Source organism: Pristiophorus japonicus, chromosome 15 (genome assembly GCF_044704955.1).
Source record: "Pristiophorus japonicus isolate sPriJap1 chromosome 15, sPriJap1.hap1, whole genome shotgun sequence".
Classification (NCBI taxonomy): Eukaryota; Metazoa; Chordata; class Chondrichthyes; family Pristiophoridae; genus Pristiophorus; species Pristiophorus japonicus.
This window is the reverse complement of record NC_091991.1, coordinates 141,447,326-141,466,186: the sequence shown is the minus strand read 5'-3', so window position 1 is coordinate 141,466,186 and position 18,861 is coordinate 141,447,326. Positions and strand designations below refer to the sequence as shown.

Below are 18,861 nucleotides of genomic sequence, written 5' to 3'. Positions count from 1 at the left end.
TGCAGCATCTTGAGTCATTCTCCATTAAAGAACTGTCACAATCTGACTTTTTGTTCTCATTACATCAATACACTTGCTTTCAAAGACCGACCGATGAGTAGGAAGGGCTTTTAAAATAATTTTTCAGACAGTGAAATAAAGACTTTTTAAAGCATGTCCTACTTGCAAATATAACCAAGCTGCTTCATTGCTTTTTTGAAAACATGGAAAAATATATTGGTGTAATTGGGGCAATTTTTGGCACATTTGATTTCTTCCTTTCCTACAGATAGTTATGTTCACCCATATTAGTATTTTCTTCCTTTGCATCTCCTCTTCTGAAGGTGGTGATACATTCTGATATATGGCTCCATATGTGCTAGTGGCTCTCCACTACCTTACACAAATATCCATTCTTCAGCAGAAGCCTGCTTGATCGATGAGTGCTGTACGGGAGATTGGTTCATAACATTAGTTGGCACCGAATGGGGGAAAGCTTCTGGAGTGGATCAGCAATCCGGTCGATCAGAGGAGCAAACATAGAAAACATAGAAAATAGGTGCAGGAGTAGGCCATTCGGCCCTTCTAGCCTGCACCGCCATTCAATGAGTTCATGGCTGAACATGAAACTTCAGTACCCCTTTCCTGCTTTCTCGCCATAACCCTTGATCCCCCGAGTAGTAAGAACTTCATCTAACTCCCTTTTGAATATATTTAGTGAATTGGCCTCAACTACTTTCTGTGGTAGAGAATTCCACAGGTTCACCACGCTCTGGGTGAAGAAGTTTCTCCTCATCTCGGTCCTAAATGGCTTACCCCTTATCCTCAGACTGTGACCCCTGGTTCTGGACTTCCCCAACATTGGGAACATTCTTCCTGCATCTAACCTGTCTAAACCTGTCAGAATTTTAAACGTTTCCATGAGGTCCCCTCTCATTCTTCTGAACTCCAGTGAATACAAGCCCAGTTGATCCAGTCTTTCTTGATAGGTCAGTCCCGCCATCCCGGGAATCAGTCTGGTGAATCTTCGCTGCACTCCCTCAATAGCAAGAATGTCCTTCCTCAAGTTAGGAGACCAAAACTGTACACAATACTCCAGGTGTGGCCTCACCAAGGCCCTGTACAACTGTAGCAACACCTCCCTGCCCCTGTATTCAAATCCCCTCGCTATGAAGGCCAACATGCCATTTGCTTTCTTAACCGCCTGCTGTACCTGCATGCTAACCTTCAATGACTGATGTACCATGACACCCAGGTCTCGTTACACCTTCCCTTTTCCTAATCTGTCACCATTCAGATAATAGTCTGTCTCTCTGTTTTTACCACCAAAGTGGATAACCTCACATTTATCCACATTATACTTCATCTGCCATGCATTTGCCCACTCATCTAACCTATCCAAGTCACTCTGCAGCCTAATAGCATCCTCCTCGCAGCTCACACTGCCACCCAACTTAGTGTCATCCGCAAATTTGGAGATACTGCATTTAATCCCCTCGTCTAAATCATTAATGTACAATGTAAACAGCTGGGGCCCCAGCACAGAACCTTGCGGCACCCCACTAGTCGCTGCCTGCCATTCTGAAAAGTACCCGTTTACTCCTACTCTTTGCTTCCTGTCTGACAACCAGTTCTCAATCCACGTCAGCACACTACCCCCAATCCCATGTGCTTTAACTTTGCACATTAATCTCTTGTGTGGGACCTTGTCGAAAGCCTTTTGATAGTCCAAATATACCACATCAACTGGTTCTCCTTTGTCCACTTTACTGGAAACATCCTCAAAAAATTCCAAAAGATTTGTCAAGCATGATTTCCCTTTCACAAATCCATGCTGACTTGGACCTATCATGTCACCATTTTCCAGATGCACTGCTATGACATCCTTAATAATTGATTCCATCATTTTACCCACTACTGAGGTCAGGCTGACCGGTCTATAATTCCCTGTTTTCTCTCTCCCTCCTTTTTTTTTTAAAAGTGGGGTTACATTGGCTACCCTCCACTCCATAGGAACTGATCCAGAGTCAATTGAATGTTGGAAAATGACTGTCAATGCATCCGCTATTTCCAAGGCCACCTCCTTAAGTACTCTGGGATGCAGTCCATCAGGCCCTGGGGATTTATCGGCCTTCAATCCCATCAATTTCCCCAACACAATTTCCCGACTAATAAAGATTTCCCTCAGTTCCCCCTCCTTACTAGACCCTCTGACCCCTTTTATATCCGGAAGGTTGTTTGTATCCTCCTTAGTGAATACCGAACCAAAGTACTTGTTCAATTGGTCTGCCATTTCTTTGTTCCCCGTTATGACTTCCCCTGATTCTGACTGCAGGGGACCTACGTTTGTCTTTACTAACCTTTTTCTCTTTACATACCTATAGAAACTTTTGCAATCCACCTTAATGTTCCCTGCAAGCTTCTTCTCGTACTCCATTTTCCCTGCCCTAATCAGACCCTTTGTCCTCCTCTGCTGAGTTCTAAATTTCTCCCAGTCCCCAGGTTCGCTGCTATTTCTGGCCAATTTGTATGCCACTTCCTTGGCTTTAATACTATCCCTGATTTCCCTAGATAGCCACGGTTGAGCCAACTTCCCTTTTTTATTTTTACGCCAGACAGGAATGTACAATTGTTGTAATTCATCCATGCGGTCTCTAAATGTCTGCCATTGCCCATCCACAGTCAACCCCCTAAGTATCATTCGCCAATCTATCCTAGCCAATTCACGCCTCATACCTTCAAAGTTACCCTTCTTTAAGTTCTGGACCATGGTCTCTGAATTTACTGTTTCATTCTCCATCCTAATGCAGAATTCCACCATATTATGGTCACTCTTCCCCAAGGGGCCTCGCACAATGAGATTGCTAATTAATCCTCTCTCATTACACAACACCCAGTCTAAGATGGCCTCCCCCCTAGTTGGTTCCTCGACATATTGGTCTAGAAAACCATCCCTTATGCACTCCAGGAAATCCTCCTCCACCGTATTGCTTCCAGTTTGGCTAGCCCAATCTATGTGCATATTAAAGTCACCCATTATAACTGCTACACCTTTATTGCATGCACCCCTAATTTCCTGTTTGATGCCCTCCCCAACATCCCTATTACTGTTTGGAGGTCTGTACACAACTCCTACTAATGTTTTTTGCCCTTTGGTGCTCTGCAGCTCTACCCATATAGATTCCACGTCATCCAAGCTAATGTCTTTCCTAACTATTGCATTAATCTCCTCTTTAACCAACAGTGCTACCCCACCTCCTTTTCCTTTTATTCTATCCTTCCTGAATGTTGAATACCCCTGAATGTTGAGTTCCCAGCCCTGATCATCCTGGAGCCACGTCTCCGTAATCCCAATCACATCATATTTATTAACATCTATTTGCACAATTAATTCATCCACCTTATTGCGGATACTCCTTGCATTAAGACACAAAGCCTTCAGGCTTGTTTTTTTAACACCCTTTGTCCTTTTAGAATTTTGCTGTACAGTGGCCCTTTTTGTTCTTTGCCTTGGGTTTCTCCGCCCTCCACTTTTCCTCATCTCCTTTCTGTCTTTTGCTTTTGTCTCCCTCTGTCTCCCTGCATTGGTAGTTTACATTTACATAAGATTATATAAGATATATGGCACAGAATCAGGCCATTTGTCCCAAAACAGTCCATGTCGGTGTTTATGCTCCATTTGAGCCTCCTCCCAGTTGTACATGGAACTGTATTAGAATGAAAGGTGATGATTAGCAGGTTGCTTCAGGGCCATTATTGTTTACTTTGTACATAAGTGATTTGAAAGTGATGACAAAGAACTTTGCTGATGCAAAATTGGGTGCAAGTGGGTTAAATGCAGAGAGCAATCTGGATAGATAGGAGCATTGGGCTGACATAGCAAATGCCGTTTAATGTGGGCAAATGTTGTTTAATGTAGGCAGATGCAAGGTGATGTGCCTTAGAAAGAGAATTAAAGAAAGACTCCATTTATATAGTGCCTTTCACGACCTCATGACGTCCCAAAGCGGGTTAAAGCCAAAGTACTTTTCAAGTGCAATCACTGTTGTAATTAAGTACTGGGAATATAAAATGAATGGTAATAGACTACAGTTTTGATAGCATATTGAAGCCATTGAATGTGCCACAGCAAGACAGCAGTAAAGAAGGAAAACAAAATCTTAGGGTGTGTAGCCAAAGGGATAAAACATAAGTTCCAGCAAGTATCGATGAGCTTATATGAAGCATTGATTTGGCTTGCCTATAGACAATTGCAGTCACCATACTGCATGAGACAACTGGCTATGAAGAACTTAGAAGCTACAATGATGGGAGGATAAGGTACTTGAGCCATGAAGAGAGATTAAGGAAGCTGGAAATGTTTACACTGGAAAAAATGTTGTGGAAGTAGGGGAAGGGGAGGGAGAGGAGACTGGAGAAAATATGGGGTAATTGGGAGAAGGGTATGGGAAGAGAAAGGGGTGAATTTGTCAAGATTGTAATGGATACAAAGGAACCCTAATAAATTGATTAGCATAATCACAGTCTGTTACTCGGGACAAGGAACTCCAGTTAAGAAAGAAGTGGTGAATGTGTGGAACTGTGTGCAAAAACATATTGGATGTGCATAGCATCAGAAATTTCAAGAGACAGCGAGATATTTAGTGGCAAAGGAAGTATGAGAGGGTAGAATGTTTTTTTTTTAAACTTGGGACCAGCTAGATGAACTGCAATGGACTTTTCTAGTCCTATTCCCTATTACCATGGTTGACATCAAAGCCACACAATTGAGTTAATGCAGTCCTCATCTGAAGTCTACATAGGCATACTTCCAGAAGGGGTTGTTGCATGGTGATCATGGTCAACGATTTTTCCTTCCCTAATCCAGGAATGCTGAAGTCCGTTGTAATACCTTGCCTCAGTGGTCGCACTCTCACCTCGAAGTCAATTCAAGACCCATTCCAGAGACTTGAGCACACAAAATGTTTTTTTTAATTTATTCATTCACGGGATGTGGACATCGCTGGCAAGGCAAGCATTTTTTTGCCCGTCCCCAATTGCCCTTGAGAAGTTGGTGGTGAGCTGCCGCCTTGAACCGCTGCAGTCCTTGTGGTGAAGGTTCGCCCACAGTGCTGACTTCGTTGTAGCGGTTTGGTACAACGGAGTCGCTTGCTAGGTCATTTCAGGGGGCAGTTAAGAGTCAATCACATTGCTGTGGGTCTGGAGGGCCAGACCGGGTAGGGATGGAAGATTTCCTTCCCTAAAGAACATTACTGAACCAGTTGGGTTTTTCTGACAATTCGGTAGTGTCATGGTCACCATTACTGATACTAGCTTTTTAAACCAAATTTATTTAACAAAATTAAAATTCCTCCAGCTGCCTTGGGATTTACAATCGCGTCTCTGGAATATTAGTCCAGGCCTCTGGATTACTAGTCCAGTAACATAATCACTATGCCACCGTACCCCTTCAGTGCAGTACTGTGGAATTGCTTCATTGTTGTAGATGCTGTCTTTGGATGAGACATTAAACTTCTCAGGTGAAGGTGAAAAATCCTGTGGCCCTATTTGAAGAAGAGCAGGAAGGTTTCCTGGTGTCCTGGCCAACATTTATCCGTCAACCAACACCTAAAAAATTATCTGGTGCACAAATATTGCTGCTGCATTTCCTACATTACAACAATGGCTACAATTCAAAAGTACTTGATTGGTTGTAAAGGGTTTAGGGACATCCTGAGATTGAGAAAGGCGCTATATAAATGCAAGATCGATCCTTCACCATGTCAAATGATGGGTTTCCCAAATGAGTTCTTTGAGTTTGGCAATTTTATTTTAATAATTAGTCCCGAAATTAAAGCTATGGTGGACTTCACAAAAAAAAAGGCAAAGCCATGTGCAAAATTACATTTCTTTTGCAGTGTGAACTTGAAATTAGAACTGATGGCACTTCAGTGGAGAAGGGCCCATTCACAGGATATTTGTGCCCAGACTTGTGATTCAGCCTGCAATAAATGTAGCAGTCACCACAGACATTCCGACATTCCAGACCTTTAGTAATGTCTGTCTATGGTGTGTGGCAAATGTTATTTTCGCTTGGACCGAATTTCTGAATCTATTGGAACAGGCAGTGTGGATAGCACTACAAACAGGCCTCTAAGATTTAAACAATGAAGTATTAAGGCGGGTGAGGAGGGGAAACAGGTTTCAACCAAGGCAGACAACGAAGAGATTCAGTTGTTTGTAGTTAAGTAAGCATTGTACTATTTCAATTTGATAACCCTCAAAATATTTGTAGCCAAGATTATCCAAAATTGAGGAAAATAACAAGGATAAGTCAGATTCAAATGTTAAGTTAGGATTGGAAGAAAGGAGAGAACATTATCCTGGCCATTAAAATGCTGTTGGCGAATAATAGTCAGGTTCCGTAGCCAGGTTTTTAACTTCAACTTCCTACCTAGTTATAGATGTGATTTTTGAATGAGCTGGGTAAATGTCTGATTATGAACGGTATTGAAGGTTGTATGTATAAGTACTGACATAGATCACTCGTAATTATATGACCAGCAGGCAACTATGGAGCTCCAACATGCCTCTGTCTCCATTTCTCAGCTGATTGCATCCAACTTCTGCCATTGCCTAATGCTTGTCTTGGCCCTTTTATGTATTAAATATTGCTTTTTTTTCTCCTGTTGCTCTTAAAATTAGAGTCAAGAGGTAGAGCAATCCCAGTACTAATGATATGAAACATGGCAATCCTGAAATAAGAATAGTCATTTTACATTGGAAGGGAGACTGCAATAGCATGGGTGGGGGGGTGGTGTAGGCGGGTGGCGATACATCAGGGACCAAGTGGAATCTCAACGTTGGAGGTGCAAGGAATGCATAAGGGACATCAGATACATGAGGATAATTCACCTGTCCCACATTCCCAGTGGCACCCATTCTTGAATGATGTATGGGTTGCTGGATCAGTACTACAATGTTCTACCCCTGCCTTCGACCCACGCTCCCCGCTGGGATCATGGGATTTGTGACTTTACACCATGGAGCCGGGAGGGGAATATCAATGCGAGCAGGAGAAAAGGTCTGGGGCAAAAAAAGTCTCTCTCAAATTTGAGAGAACAAGTGCATTAAAATTTGATGGGGATTACACGCGTTGAAAGCACAAGATTTATTTTCTAGGAGGATCTAGGTGCATGCCTCTATTATAAAAAATAAAAATAATACTTTTTTATGCATTTTAAGACTTTGCAATAAACAAGAATGGCACTGATTTTCATCTGCAAGTATGGACACATAGAGAATTACCCATGAAACATGACAAATGTTGGCAGTTGGGCTGCAAGTGTAAAGTTCTTCCTGTTTTCTCTGGCTGTGCCGTATAAATCAGGGCTGTCCAACCTGCAGGCCTTGAAGGCCAGGCAACTTGAGTCTATTTGGGCTTGTATTTCTTACTAGCTGGTTTGTCTTGTGGACTGCAGAGATTTGGAAAGAGTTATTTTAGCTCTTGTCTCATTGGTGCACAAATCCCAATCAGAACAGAAAGATCTGTTAGTATCAGCAACTTGAGCGAATTATTGGGATCATTCATTTATGCTTTGTGTGGCTCCTGGGCTCCGTGAACGCATGTACACGGCCCGTGAGAACAAAGGGTTGGACACGAACATCAAATTTCCACAGGTTTTACCATGTGCGCAAGTCTCCATAAACTAATCCCACGACTTGTATTGTTTACATTTTTACTTTGCAAAGACCATAACGATGATATCTCCACATGTTGGACATGGAAATTGCCTTGTGTGGTTTGAAGTTTAGAATCCTGCTTAACATTATAGTAGTTCAGGGCTGCTGTGAATTTCTGACCTTGATTCAAAAGTATTGGCTTGTAGTGTTATAAACTTACACAGTACTGTGTTCTAGGATTCTGTTCATGAACTGGAGTAAGAAATGTGCAGGTCGTTCATTATTGTGAAAATTAATGTTACAGCTTGTATGCATGACGGATCAGAAGGACAAAAAATTAATTTAGAACATATCCCAATGTTTTAAATCTGCTCAAGGTCCTTAATTCCTCTAAGAAAATTCTGACATATTTATATTAGCATTAATATTACTACACGGAGATTTCTTGTAGCCTTGCTCATGGGCCGGCCCCCTCAAAATATTAAAAATGATCTGTTTGGTAAGCTCGGGTTCAAAGCGTTCCAGCAGTGAGAGTCTGATTCCTAGCTGGCAATGTAAGAAGGGTCTTGTTGGCTGCAGATTATGTTCTACAATTATATTAAGTTTATGATCTTAGACCAACGGAACAGTATAATAATGGCATACGTGTTTTTTTTATATAAGACACCTTGGTTTATGAGAATTTGAGTTTGTACTCCCTCTTGGATTCCTGTTAGTTGCCCCCTCGTATACTGGGTTGTGCAGATGATCTACAGGTGGGTGTTTCGCCAATGCTACACTGTAACTGACTGTTGGGGGAGTTGGCCATAGTATTTCCTACTCCTCATGTACAAAGTTTAAAAGTTATGCCTCCAGGAAAGTAGAATATACTTGTATAATTTTGATCTGCGGTTGGTGCTGGACTTGGTGTTCAATCATCTCACACAAAATTGTTCAGGCACATAGGGGCTCATAAAATAAGTGTGGACAGTATCTGGATCCAATTGTCCCAAAATACAGGATGTGTTAAATAAAAAAATAAAAAAATTTGGGCCTTGGCACATGCTGGGAGATTTTTGAGCTATGGCTGAATCCAAAACTTTGATTTATCTGCATGTTATTTTTCAATCTTGCAGCCATCATCCACATATTGCAACAGTTCCAAAGTGAAAAGAGGAATCCAAAGTAAAATTTGTATTAATAACTTACTGTTTCTTAAAAACCAGGAAAGGCTTATGCTGTGGTTATACAATGTCACTGGTCTGAGATCAGTTTGGGTTCCACCAGGACCACTCGGCTCCAGACCTCATTACAGCCTTGGTCCAAACATGGACAAAAAAGCAGAATTTCAGGCATCAAGGCAGCATTTGAACGAGTGTGGCATCAAGAAGCCCTAGTATAATTGAAGTCAATGGGAATCAGAGAAAACTCTCCACTGGTTGAAGTCATACCTAGCACAAAGGAAGATGGTTGTAATTGTTGGAGGCCAATTATCTCAGCCCCGGGATATCGCTACAGCAGTTTCTCAGGGCAGAATCATAGGCCCAACCATCTTCAGCTGCTTCATTAATAACCTTACGTCCGTCATAAGGTCAGATATGGAGATGTTCACTGATGATTGTACAGTGCTCAGTTCCATTCACAACTCCTCGCATAATGAGGCAGTCCATGCCTGCATGCAGCAAGACCTGGACAACATTCGTGCCATGCAAGTGCCAGGCAATGACTATCTCCAACAAAGAGAGAGTCTATCCACCACCCCTTGATGTTCAATGCCATTACCATCACCAAATTCCCCCACCATCAACATCAGCATCAACACCATTGACCAGAAACTTAACTGGACCAGCCACATAAATCCTACAAGAGCCTGGGTATTCTGTGACAAGTGTCTCACGTTCTGACTCCCCAAAGCCTTTCTACCATCTACAATGCACAAGTCAGGAGTGTGATGGAATACTCTCCACTTGCCTGGATGAGTGCAGCTCCAACTACACTCGAAGCTCGACACCATCCAGGACAAAGCAGTCCACTTGATTGGCACCCTATCCACCACCTTAAACATTCACCTCCTCCCACTAAGATTAGTGGGAAAGCGGGTTGTGTAGAGGACTCAGAGAGGCTACAAGGAGATTTGGATAGGTTAAGCAAATGGGCTAAGGTTTGGCAGATGGAATACAATGTCGGAAAGTGTGAGGTCATCCACCTTGGGGGGGGGGGAAAAAAAACAGTAAAAGGGAATATTATTTGAATGGGGAGAAATTACAACATGCTGTGGTGCAGAGGGACCTGGGGGTCCTTGTGCATGAATCCCAAAAGGTTAGTTTGCAGGTGCAGCAGGTAATCAGGAAGGAAAATGGAATGTTGGCCTTCATTGCGAAAGGGATGGAGTACAAAAGCAGGGAGGTGTTGCTGCAACTGTATAAGTATTGGTAAGGCCGCACCTGGAGTACTGCGTGCAGTTTTGGTCACCTTACTTAAGGAAGGATATACTAGCTTTGGAAGGGGTACAGAGACGATTCACGAGGCTGATTTGAGAAATGAGGGGTTTACCTTATGATGATAGATTGAGTAGACTGGGTCTTTACTCGTTGGAGTTCAGAAGGATGAGGGGTGATCTTATAGAAACATTTAAAATCATGAAAGGGATAGACAAGATAGAGGCAGAGAGGTTCTTTCCATTGGTGGGGGAGACTAGAACTAGGGGGCACAGCCTCAAAATACGGAGGAGCCAATTTAAAACCGAGTTGAGAAAGAATTTCTTCTCCCAGAGGGTTGTGAATCTGTGGAATTCTCTGCCCAAGGAAGCAGTTGAGGCTGGCTCATTGAATGTTTTCAAGTCAAAGATAGATAGATTTTTAAGCAATAAGGGAATTAAGGGTTATGGGGAGAGGGCGGGTAAGTGGAGCTGAGTCCACGACCAGATCAGCCATGATCTTATTGAATGGCGGAGCAGGCTCGAGGGGCTAGATGGCCTACTCCTGTTCCTAATTCTTATGTTCTTATGTTCTCCACCACTGGTGCACCAGTGGCTGCAGTGTGTACCATCTCCATGATGCACTGCAACAACTTGCCAAGGCTCCAAAACCCAGGATCTCTACCAACTAGAAGGACAAGGGCTGCAGGCGCATGGGAACACCACCTCCAAATTCCCCTCCTAGTCACACACCATCCTGACTTGGAAATATATCGCTGTTCCTTCATCGTCGCTGGGTTAACATCCTGGAACTCCCTCCCTAACCGCACGATGGACTGCAGCTGTCTGAGGCACAGTGTGTTCGAAGGCTGCACTTTCGAAAATAGGTGGTCACAGAGATATGTCAGCTCATAAAGGCAGACTTATGTTTTAATTCTATAGCAGTTTAGATTTAGTTAGAAACTCGAGCTGTTTTGGGCAAGGCAAATTTGGCAACCTTGTTTTTTTTATGATTCAAATCTGTAGTGACAAAGCAGCTGACCTTTGTTAGCTTTTGGAACAAGCACGGATTAAATTTGGAAACTTAATGTTAACTCTTTGTAGCCTAGAATCTTTTAGATATGTAAAGGGTTTTTTAAAATTTATATTTTCAAAGAATTATGTGCACATGTATATTTGAAGCTATTGTGAATATTCAGTGCTTGCAGTCAGTAGGCCCAAAAAAACATTGTGCTCGACCCTCTGGAATTGTGGGGCCAGTTATAATACTTGTGGGCCTCCACAACGACTAAATGTGAGGGCATGTCCAGAACTTCTGTAGAATGTTTTGCTGAAACATTTTCTTACAGGCCCTTGTTAACTTGGACAACTGAAGTGACCAGCAGAACGGTGATCATTCACATGGCACTTTAGGACTTCATTGCAAGTAAAATAGATTACTTTCAAATTGACTGAATTGATTAAAGCGCTGCACTCATCATAGTGTAAATTTCACACCTACAAATTTCGTACTAGTCAGCCAAAGAAATGGTGCTCACACACGTGCGTAGCGTATATCCTCCAGTTTAAAAACCTGCATTAAAGCATCATTTGTGCACTAGGTTGTCTGGCATCAAGCCATTACTTTGAATTGTCTGTTTTGGCTCAGCAAAATTATTTATCGAGTTCACTGCTAAACGGAGCATTTCATTGGAGTGAGTAATTCAATCTTGGGAAAATTAAGGAAAATCCTGTCCGTCTCACCCCCACTTTGACTCATGCCTCATGCTAATTGACCATGTGAAAGTAATGATGATGGTTGTGGAGAAGTCCGTGGCCCAGACTATGCTGTCTAGCTTGAGGAAAGGGGACGCAAGATGTGCGGAGCCAAAGGGAGAGATGCATTCCCATCTTGTATGAATACTTGGTTGATCTGCTATTGAGGGGAATTATTGGAATCTATAATTAAGGACAGAGTGACAGAACTTAGAGAAATTTAAGCCGATTAGAGAGAGCCAACAAGGATTTGTAAATGGTAGGTCATGTTAAACGACCCTAATTGAATTTTTTGAGGAAGTAACTAAAGTAGTAGACAGGGGAATGTCAATGGATGTAGTTTATATGAACTTCCAGAAGGCATGCGATAAGGTTCCATATAAGAGACCATGAGCTACCATTAAAGTTTATGGATTTGTAGGCTAATTATGGATCTGGTTAGGAGATAGATGGTAGAAGACAGAAAATACGGATAATTGGTATGTACAGGTACTCTAATTGGAAGGAAGTGACTAGTGGCATCCCACAAAGATCCGTGCCGGGGCCTCGACTAGTCACTATATTTATTAATGACTTGGATAACAAAATAGGGAGCGATAATTCCAAGTTTGCCGACGTCACAAAGATTGGTGGTTTAGTAAGCAGTCTAAACTGAAACATCTAATTACAATGAGACGTTGATCGATTAAGTGAGTGGGCAAAACCGTGGCAGATGGATTTCAACACAGGCAACTGTGAGGACCAAAACAAGGATAGATCCAATGTTATTTAAATGGAGACAGCTAGCAACAGTGGCGGTCCAAAGAGGTTTAGGGGTCCGTGTACACAGATCGCTAAGATGTAGTCGGGTACAAAAATAATCAAAAAGGCTAATCGAATGTTGGCCTTTATAATTTGAGGGCTAGAATATAATTGGGAGGAGGTTTTGCTACAGCTACACAAAGCCCTATTGGAGCACTTTATACAGTTCTGGACACTACCTTAGAACTCCGTTCCCTAGCCACTGATCCATCCCACTCCCTGACAACTGTCCGAGGCTGAACCAGACTGTTCGCAACCTTGGTGTCATATTTGGCACCAAGATGAGCTTCCGACAGCACCATCACTAAGGCCGCCTAGTTCCATATTTTTTGCACGAAAGATTTATTCCAAAAAAATACTAATTTGTTTACAGGTATTACCTGTTCAGGTTTTCTAAACTATCTGAAACTTGTACTGTGTCTTTACAAGTCTGTTTCTAAAATGGGATACTATAGTTTTTTTTCCATAATATGGCAATCACTTAAAGAGAAGTGATCATCATCTGGTTCATCAGTCATTGAAAGTTGGCATACAGGTACAGCAGACGGTGAAGAAGGCAAATGGTATGTTCGCCTTCATAGCTAGGGGATTTGAGTATAGGAGCAGGGAGGTCTTACTGCAGTTGTACAGGGCCTTAGTGAGGCCTCACCTGGAATATTGTGTTCAGTTTTGGTCTCCTAATCTGAGGAAGGATGTTCTTGCTATTGAGGGAGTGCAGCGAAGGTTCACCAGACTGATTCCTGGGATGGCTAGACTGACATATGAGGAGAGACTGGATCAACTGGGCCTTTATACATTGGAGTTTAGAAGGATGGGCGGGGATCTCATAAAAACATACAAGTTTCTGACGGGACTGGACAGGTTAGATGCGGGAAGAATGTTCCCGATGTTAAGGAAGTCCAGAACCAGGGGACACAATCTTCGTATAAGGGGTAGGCCATTTAGGACAGATGAGGAGAAACTTCTTCACTGAGTTGTGAACCTGTGGAATTCCCTGCCACAGAGAGTTGTTGATGCCAGTTCATTGGATATGGCTCTTATGGCTAAAGGGGTATGGAGAAAAAGCAGGAAAGGGGTACTAAGGGAATGATCAACCATGATCTTATTGAATGGTGGTGCAGGCTCGAATGGCCTACTCCTGCACCTATTTTCTATGTTTCTATGTAACCTGTTTTTTAAACCAAAAAAATTAAATTGTTATTACCATCTTTGTTTCTATTTATTTGATATATACTTGATGAAGGAAAAGCTGAGGATGGATTCTTGGTGAAATACCTGTGAAAAGTTGCTAAGTTGGATGTTTTCAGAATGTGAATTAACAGTTGAAATGACGAGACCTAAACTGAAGTATCTGTGGTTATCAGTTGTTTTTGTGATTCCTGCTAATGAAACTTTGTATCAGCAAGAATTTATTTTAGCCTTTGACTTTGCACCAGAGACAACTTGGAGGCATGTGGAGTAAGAAACATTGCATTTTTCACTGTTCAATCACAATTGCTCAAAAAAAAGCTTCTATGTCAGCAGCAACAGTAAAACATCATCATAGGCAGTCCCTCGAAATCGAGGAAGATTTCCACTCTAAAAGTGAGTTCTCAGGTGACTGAACAGTCCAATACGGGAATTACAGTCTCTATCACAGGTGGGACAAAGAGTCGTTGAAGGAAAGGGTGGGTGGGGAGTCTGGTTTGCCGCACACTCCTTCCGCTGCCCATGCTTGCTTTCTGCATGCTCTCGGCGACGAGACTCTGTGCTCGCGCCCTCCCGGATGTTCTCCCTCCACTTAGGGCAGTCTTTGGCCAGGGTGTTGGTGGGGATGTTCCATTTTATCAAGGAGGCTCAAATGCACATACATATTGTTATACAGGCACAGGTTTTCCTTTGCACTTTTTTTTGTTTCCTGTTTCAGTGCCACTCCTTTCATAAGATGATTTTAGAAAGAAGTAAAGGTCTAACAAGCCTGTCTTTCTTGGATTTCCACCTAGCCTATATGTCTGATCACCATAATCCTTTAATCTGTTCTCTCTCCCGTGCAGAAGCAGTGGTTGAGGTGAATAGCATATGATTCCTGGATTTGATGTGGGAGTGTAGGAGCCATCAGGGAATTAGAGAGGGTGTTTCCCACCTCTGATGTGCTTCGCAAAATCACCCTGATTTATAAATAGTGCAGTTTCCTGCTTCAGCAGAAAAACTATTAATTTATCAATTCACATGTTGGATCCATCGCCTTTTTAAGTGAATCAAATGTTTTTTTTTGCTGAAAAGTAATGTCTGCATCAACATTGTGCAAGCAATAGATATCACTACTGTGTTTATTTGCAAAGTATGCTATTTGAGGTAAACTTGTGCAAGCTACGAAGAGTGTACGTTTGATCATTTCGATTGATTTATTTTTATATTGGAGACTCGTTCACTTCCCTGACTTAAAATGTGCTTTTTGTGAATTTTTTTTTTTCCAAATAATGGCTTACATAAAAATAAATCCGGGTGATATTAAAAATTCTTGTCAACTGGTTTTATTTAAGCAGAACTGCAACTGATGATCAAGTTGGTGGTGAATTATGGTTGTCTCTATGTACATTTCATGGTGTTTGGAATTTTTGTGAACTTTGAAGGCACTTCGAGTCTGTCAGTTTGAGGAATAAAAGCTTTCTCTCGATTTCCAGGATATTTTTTTTACTGAAATAGTTTGACTTCATAGTAATGTTTTTTCAATTTCTTTAAATGAAAGGAGGTCAGATTAAAAACATTTTACCCAACTACTGTGAATTGGCACTATTTTACTGTGTTTCTGTGTGGTGGGAGAGCAGATTGGAGAAATGAGTACGCGCTACTTCTTGGAAAATAGATTATAAACAATCTAGCAACTCCCTGATGAATAGCAGTTCCTTCTGAACATTTTTCTGATTTCTACATCCTAACTATTTTACATACTGATTTTCATACTGATCTTTTAACAAAGGCAAATGATTGAAGGGAAGACATTTTTCTCACGCTGCAATTGATAAAATAGCTACCTTCCAATTAGACATTTAGGGGTAGAAATTGCACAGTGCCTGTGCGAACTAGGGGCAGGGAATAATCCCTATGCGGGAACAGGTAGGCCCGAGACCTACAAGCCCGATCGAAATTGAGCCTCGGACCTGATTAAAATTAGACCGGCGAGCTGTGGATGTCTACTACATGTCCCCAGGCAGCTCGATGGCAAAGCGGACATCATGTCAGTCCTTGATTAAATCCCCGGGATGGTCGTTGGAGTGGGCTCTTCATAGCTCTGCAGCAAGTGTTTTTAAAAGATAAAAATATATATTTTTTAATATAACGTATCTTTTGTTTGCGGTCACGAGGACTACTGAAGAATCCTGAGTGGGGCAGGCCAGACACCTGATCATCACTGACTAATTTTGAAAAGGGGTCTGTTTACGGGCCTCGAAGGAGCACAATGCTTATTTTAGATGTCTGGCCAGGACGTCTTTAAAAGAAAATGGGCCATGAATTTAGTAATGGGACCAACATCTCTGCAGATTAGGTGCAGGTCATCCCAATGTTAAATTGCTATGCTTTGTGCCCATTTTATGCCCTTAACTGGCGCAGCACATACCAATTCCTAAACCTTAGTGTTAATCTGTCACATGAGCTTACTTGACGATGTGCTTTAGCGTTGTTTCTATAAGTTTTTGGCTGTTTTGCTAGCTGGAGTAAGTTCCTTGCATTACATTTCAAAAAAAAATTTTTCCTTTTTTCCTAGGGAGAAGAAATTTTTCTCGACATGTTTGAAGATGAATATCGAGGCATGATGGTAAGTGATCATCTGAGTTACCTCAATATCCAGCTCCGTTCAAGTAGTTGGATCTCTTCAGCCTAAATTCTATAATATATGTGCTATGTATACTTATGACTCAAGAATGGAAAATCAGTTATGTGCTTTATTCGTGAATTTATACAAGCTTTACACGGAAGGAGTGTAGATTTGTACTGTAGAGCAATGTTTTCTTAAGTGGTCATAAGGCAGTCACCCCGGAAAACCCACAAACGTGAGAACAGATATTGCAAATAGATTCTTCCTTTCAACCTAGATAGATACTTTAAAAAAATCTAATCATTGTCTTTCAATAATGCAACAAGGACATTAAACTAATTTGGAAGATTAGTAATTTGTTGCTATTACTAATGTATATCATGAATAAGAATTTTAGATTACCTATTAATACTCAGCATGGAATACATTTATCAATACATTCCTATCATTAGTATACTTAACAAATTTGTAATCATTTTCAGATTATGTTGAATGGTACGATGTTCTGAGAAAGTCCTCCATTGAGTATCGGTATCATACATTTATACAGATCTGAGCTGATCTTGCTTGCCTTTGAGATGAAAGTATACTGCACCAAATTTATACTTGAAATATAAATCAGCTGAGATTACATTATTTGTAACATCCTTATTTGTGGATGTTATCACTGCACGGTACATTTCTCAATTTTGCATTTAGATATAACTGCATTGCAATAAATTCAAAGAAGAAACTTGCTGGAGGCTTATATATATTTTGTGCAGAATTTAATTTTACCTCTTAAAATGCTGAAAAGTGAAAAATTGCTGGATGATGTACAAAGGTCATTTCAGACAGGTCATGAACAAAAGGGGTATGAAAACTGCTCTAAGTCATGAATAAGAAAACAAAAATTGAAAATGAAGGGACAGAGTAGAAGGAGAATGGGAGAAACAACAACTTGCATTTAGAATATAGCCCCTTTTAACGTAGAAAAACGTCCTATGGCACATCACAGGAATAAAGAATAAAATGGATGTAGCGCCAATGAAAGAGAAATTCGTCTTTGTTTTAGAGCTAGGTTTTAAGCAGGATATTGAAGGCGGAGAAGGAGGTGGGGAGGGTATTTAGAACGTGAGGCTTGGCTGGTTGAAGTATGGCTGCCAATGGTTGGGCAAAGGGAGGATGGTGCACACAAGGCCTGAGTCAAAAGGAACGGAGAGTTTGCGGGGAGGTGTTATCGTGCTAAAGGAGGTGACGGAGAGGAAGAGGGATTAAGTCATGGAGGAATTTATACACAAGAATAAAAATTTTAAATTTGAGGCACTGGGGACCAGGGGTTAATGAAGGTCAGCAAGGATGGTTGATAGACGAATAGGACTTGGTGTACGATTGGATACGGGCAGCAGAGTTTTGGATGAGCTGAAGTTTATGGAACATGAAGATGAGAGACTTCCACTCGAACATTGGGATAGTCAAGTCTGGAGGTGATAAAATAGATGAAGGTTTCTGCAGAAAATGAGCTGAGATGGGCAATGTTAGATATTGAAGTAGGTGGTCTTTATGATAGAAAGGATATAAATAGGGAAGAAAGTGATGAGACAACTAAGATGTGAAATTGTGATCCAAAAGCAATCATCCAGAATTCTTTCATCTCCTTCCAACTTTTTTTTTAAACTTTGTGATGAATCACATACCTGCCTCTTTACTCTTGCCTGTGGTTCTGCCCTCTCCCATAAATTTTTCAGACGAATAAAAGGGCTTCTTATCTACCAAGTTCTGACGAAGCTGTTCAAAATGTTAACCTATCTTTTCTCTCTTCAGGTGCTGTATGCTTCCAATATTTTTTTTTTAAATTTCAGATTTCCAGCATTTTCAATTTCTACTGTGCATGTATTTTATTAATTTTGACAGGGTTCTCTATAGACACAAGTTTCCAGATCTTAACTTTGCTCAGAAATAAATGTTTTGTGTCAATGTTCCCAGATCACAATCAGGCTTTTCCTGCAAACAGTTCTTTTATTTTCCCCCTCCCAAATGTTTTTTTCATGTTTTTGCTTTGTAAACATGCAAGTGACAGTGTGCCAGGAGAAACATGGAAACAAACCGTAAAGATATTTTGATTCTGCTGTGCTGAGAACTTCTCTCAGGACAACATTAGGGTTCTGATCTCAGTGCTTCCAGTACAGCAAAAAAAGAAAACAAATCAGTCAGGATTCCTGCTCCTGATCACTATGCAATAACCTGCTGGAAATGCGCCAACAAGATGGAGCCTGGCTTTGAGAGAACTTTCATGAACACCAATTAAAAGGGACTGTCCAGTTTCACACACGAAAAAATAGTCACTAGGATAAAGTACTGGAGAGCTGCCACGTGCCATGGCCTTCCGGAGCAGTGAAATAGGCAATGAAAGTTGGGGAGGAGGGGAATGAAATTAATTGAGCCAGGATGGGTAAACAGGAAAAATATTAAAACATTAAATGCTGGAAATACA

General features: G+C 41.3%; 1 protein-coding gene across 1 annotated transcript in view; it reads left to right on the top strand.

Annotated features, from left to right (window-relative positions):
- Window positions 1-18,861, top strand: part of clec16a (C-type lectin domain containing 16A) — a 287,365-nt gene that overhangs the window by 153,768 nt on the left and 114,736 nt on the right. Inside the window, exon 17 of the mRNA XM_070901025.1 lies at window positions 16,338-16,388. Coding sequence (XP_070757126.1) covers window positions 16,338-16,388 — 51 coding nt within the window. The remainder of the gene's footprint in view (window positions 1-16,337; window positions 16,389-18,861) is intronic.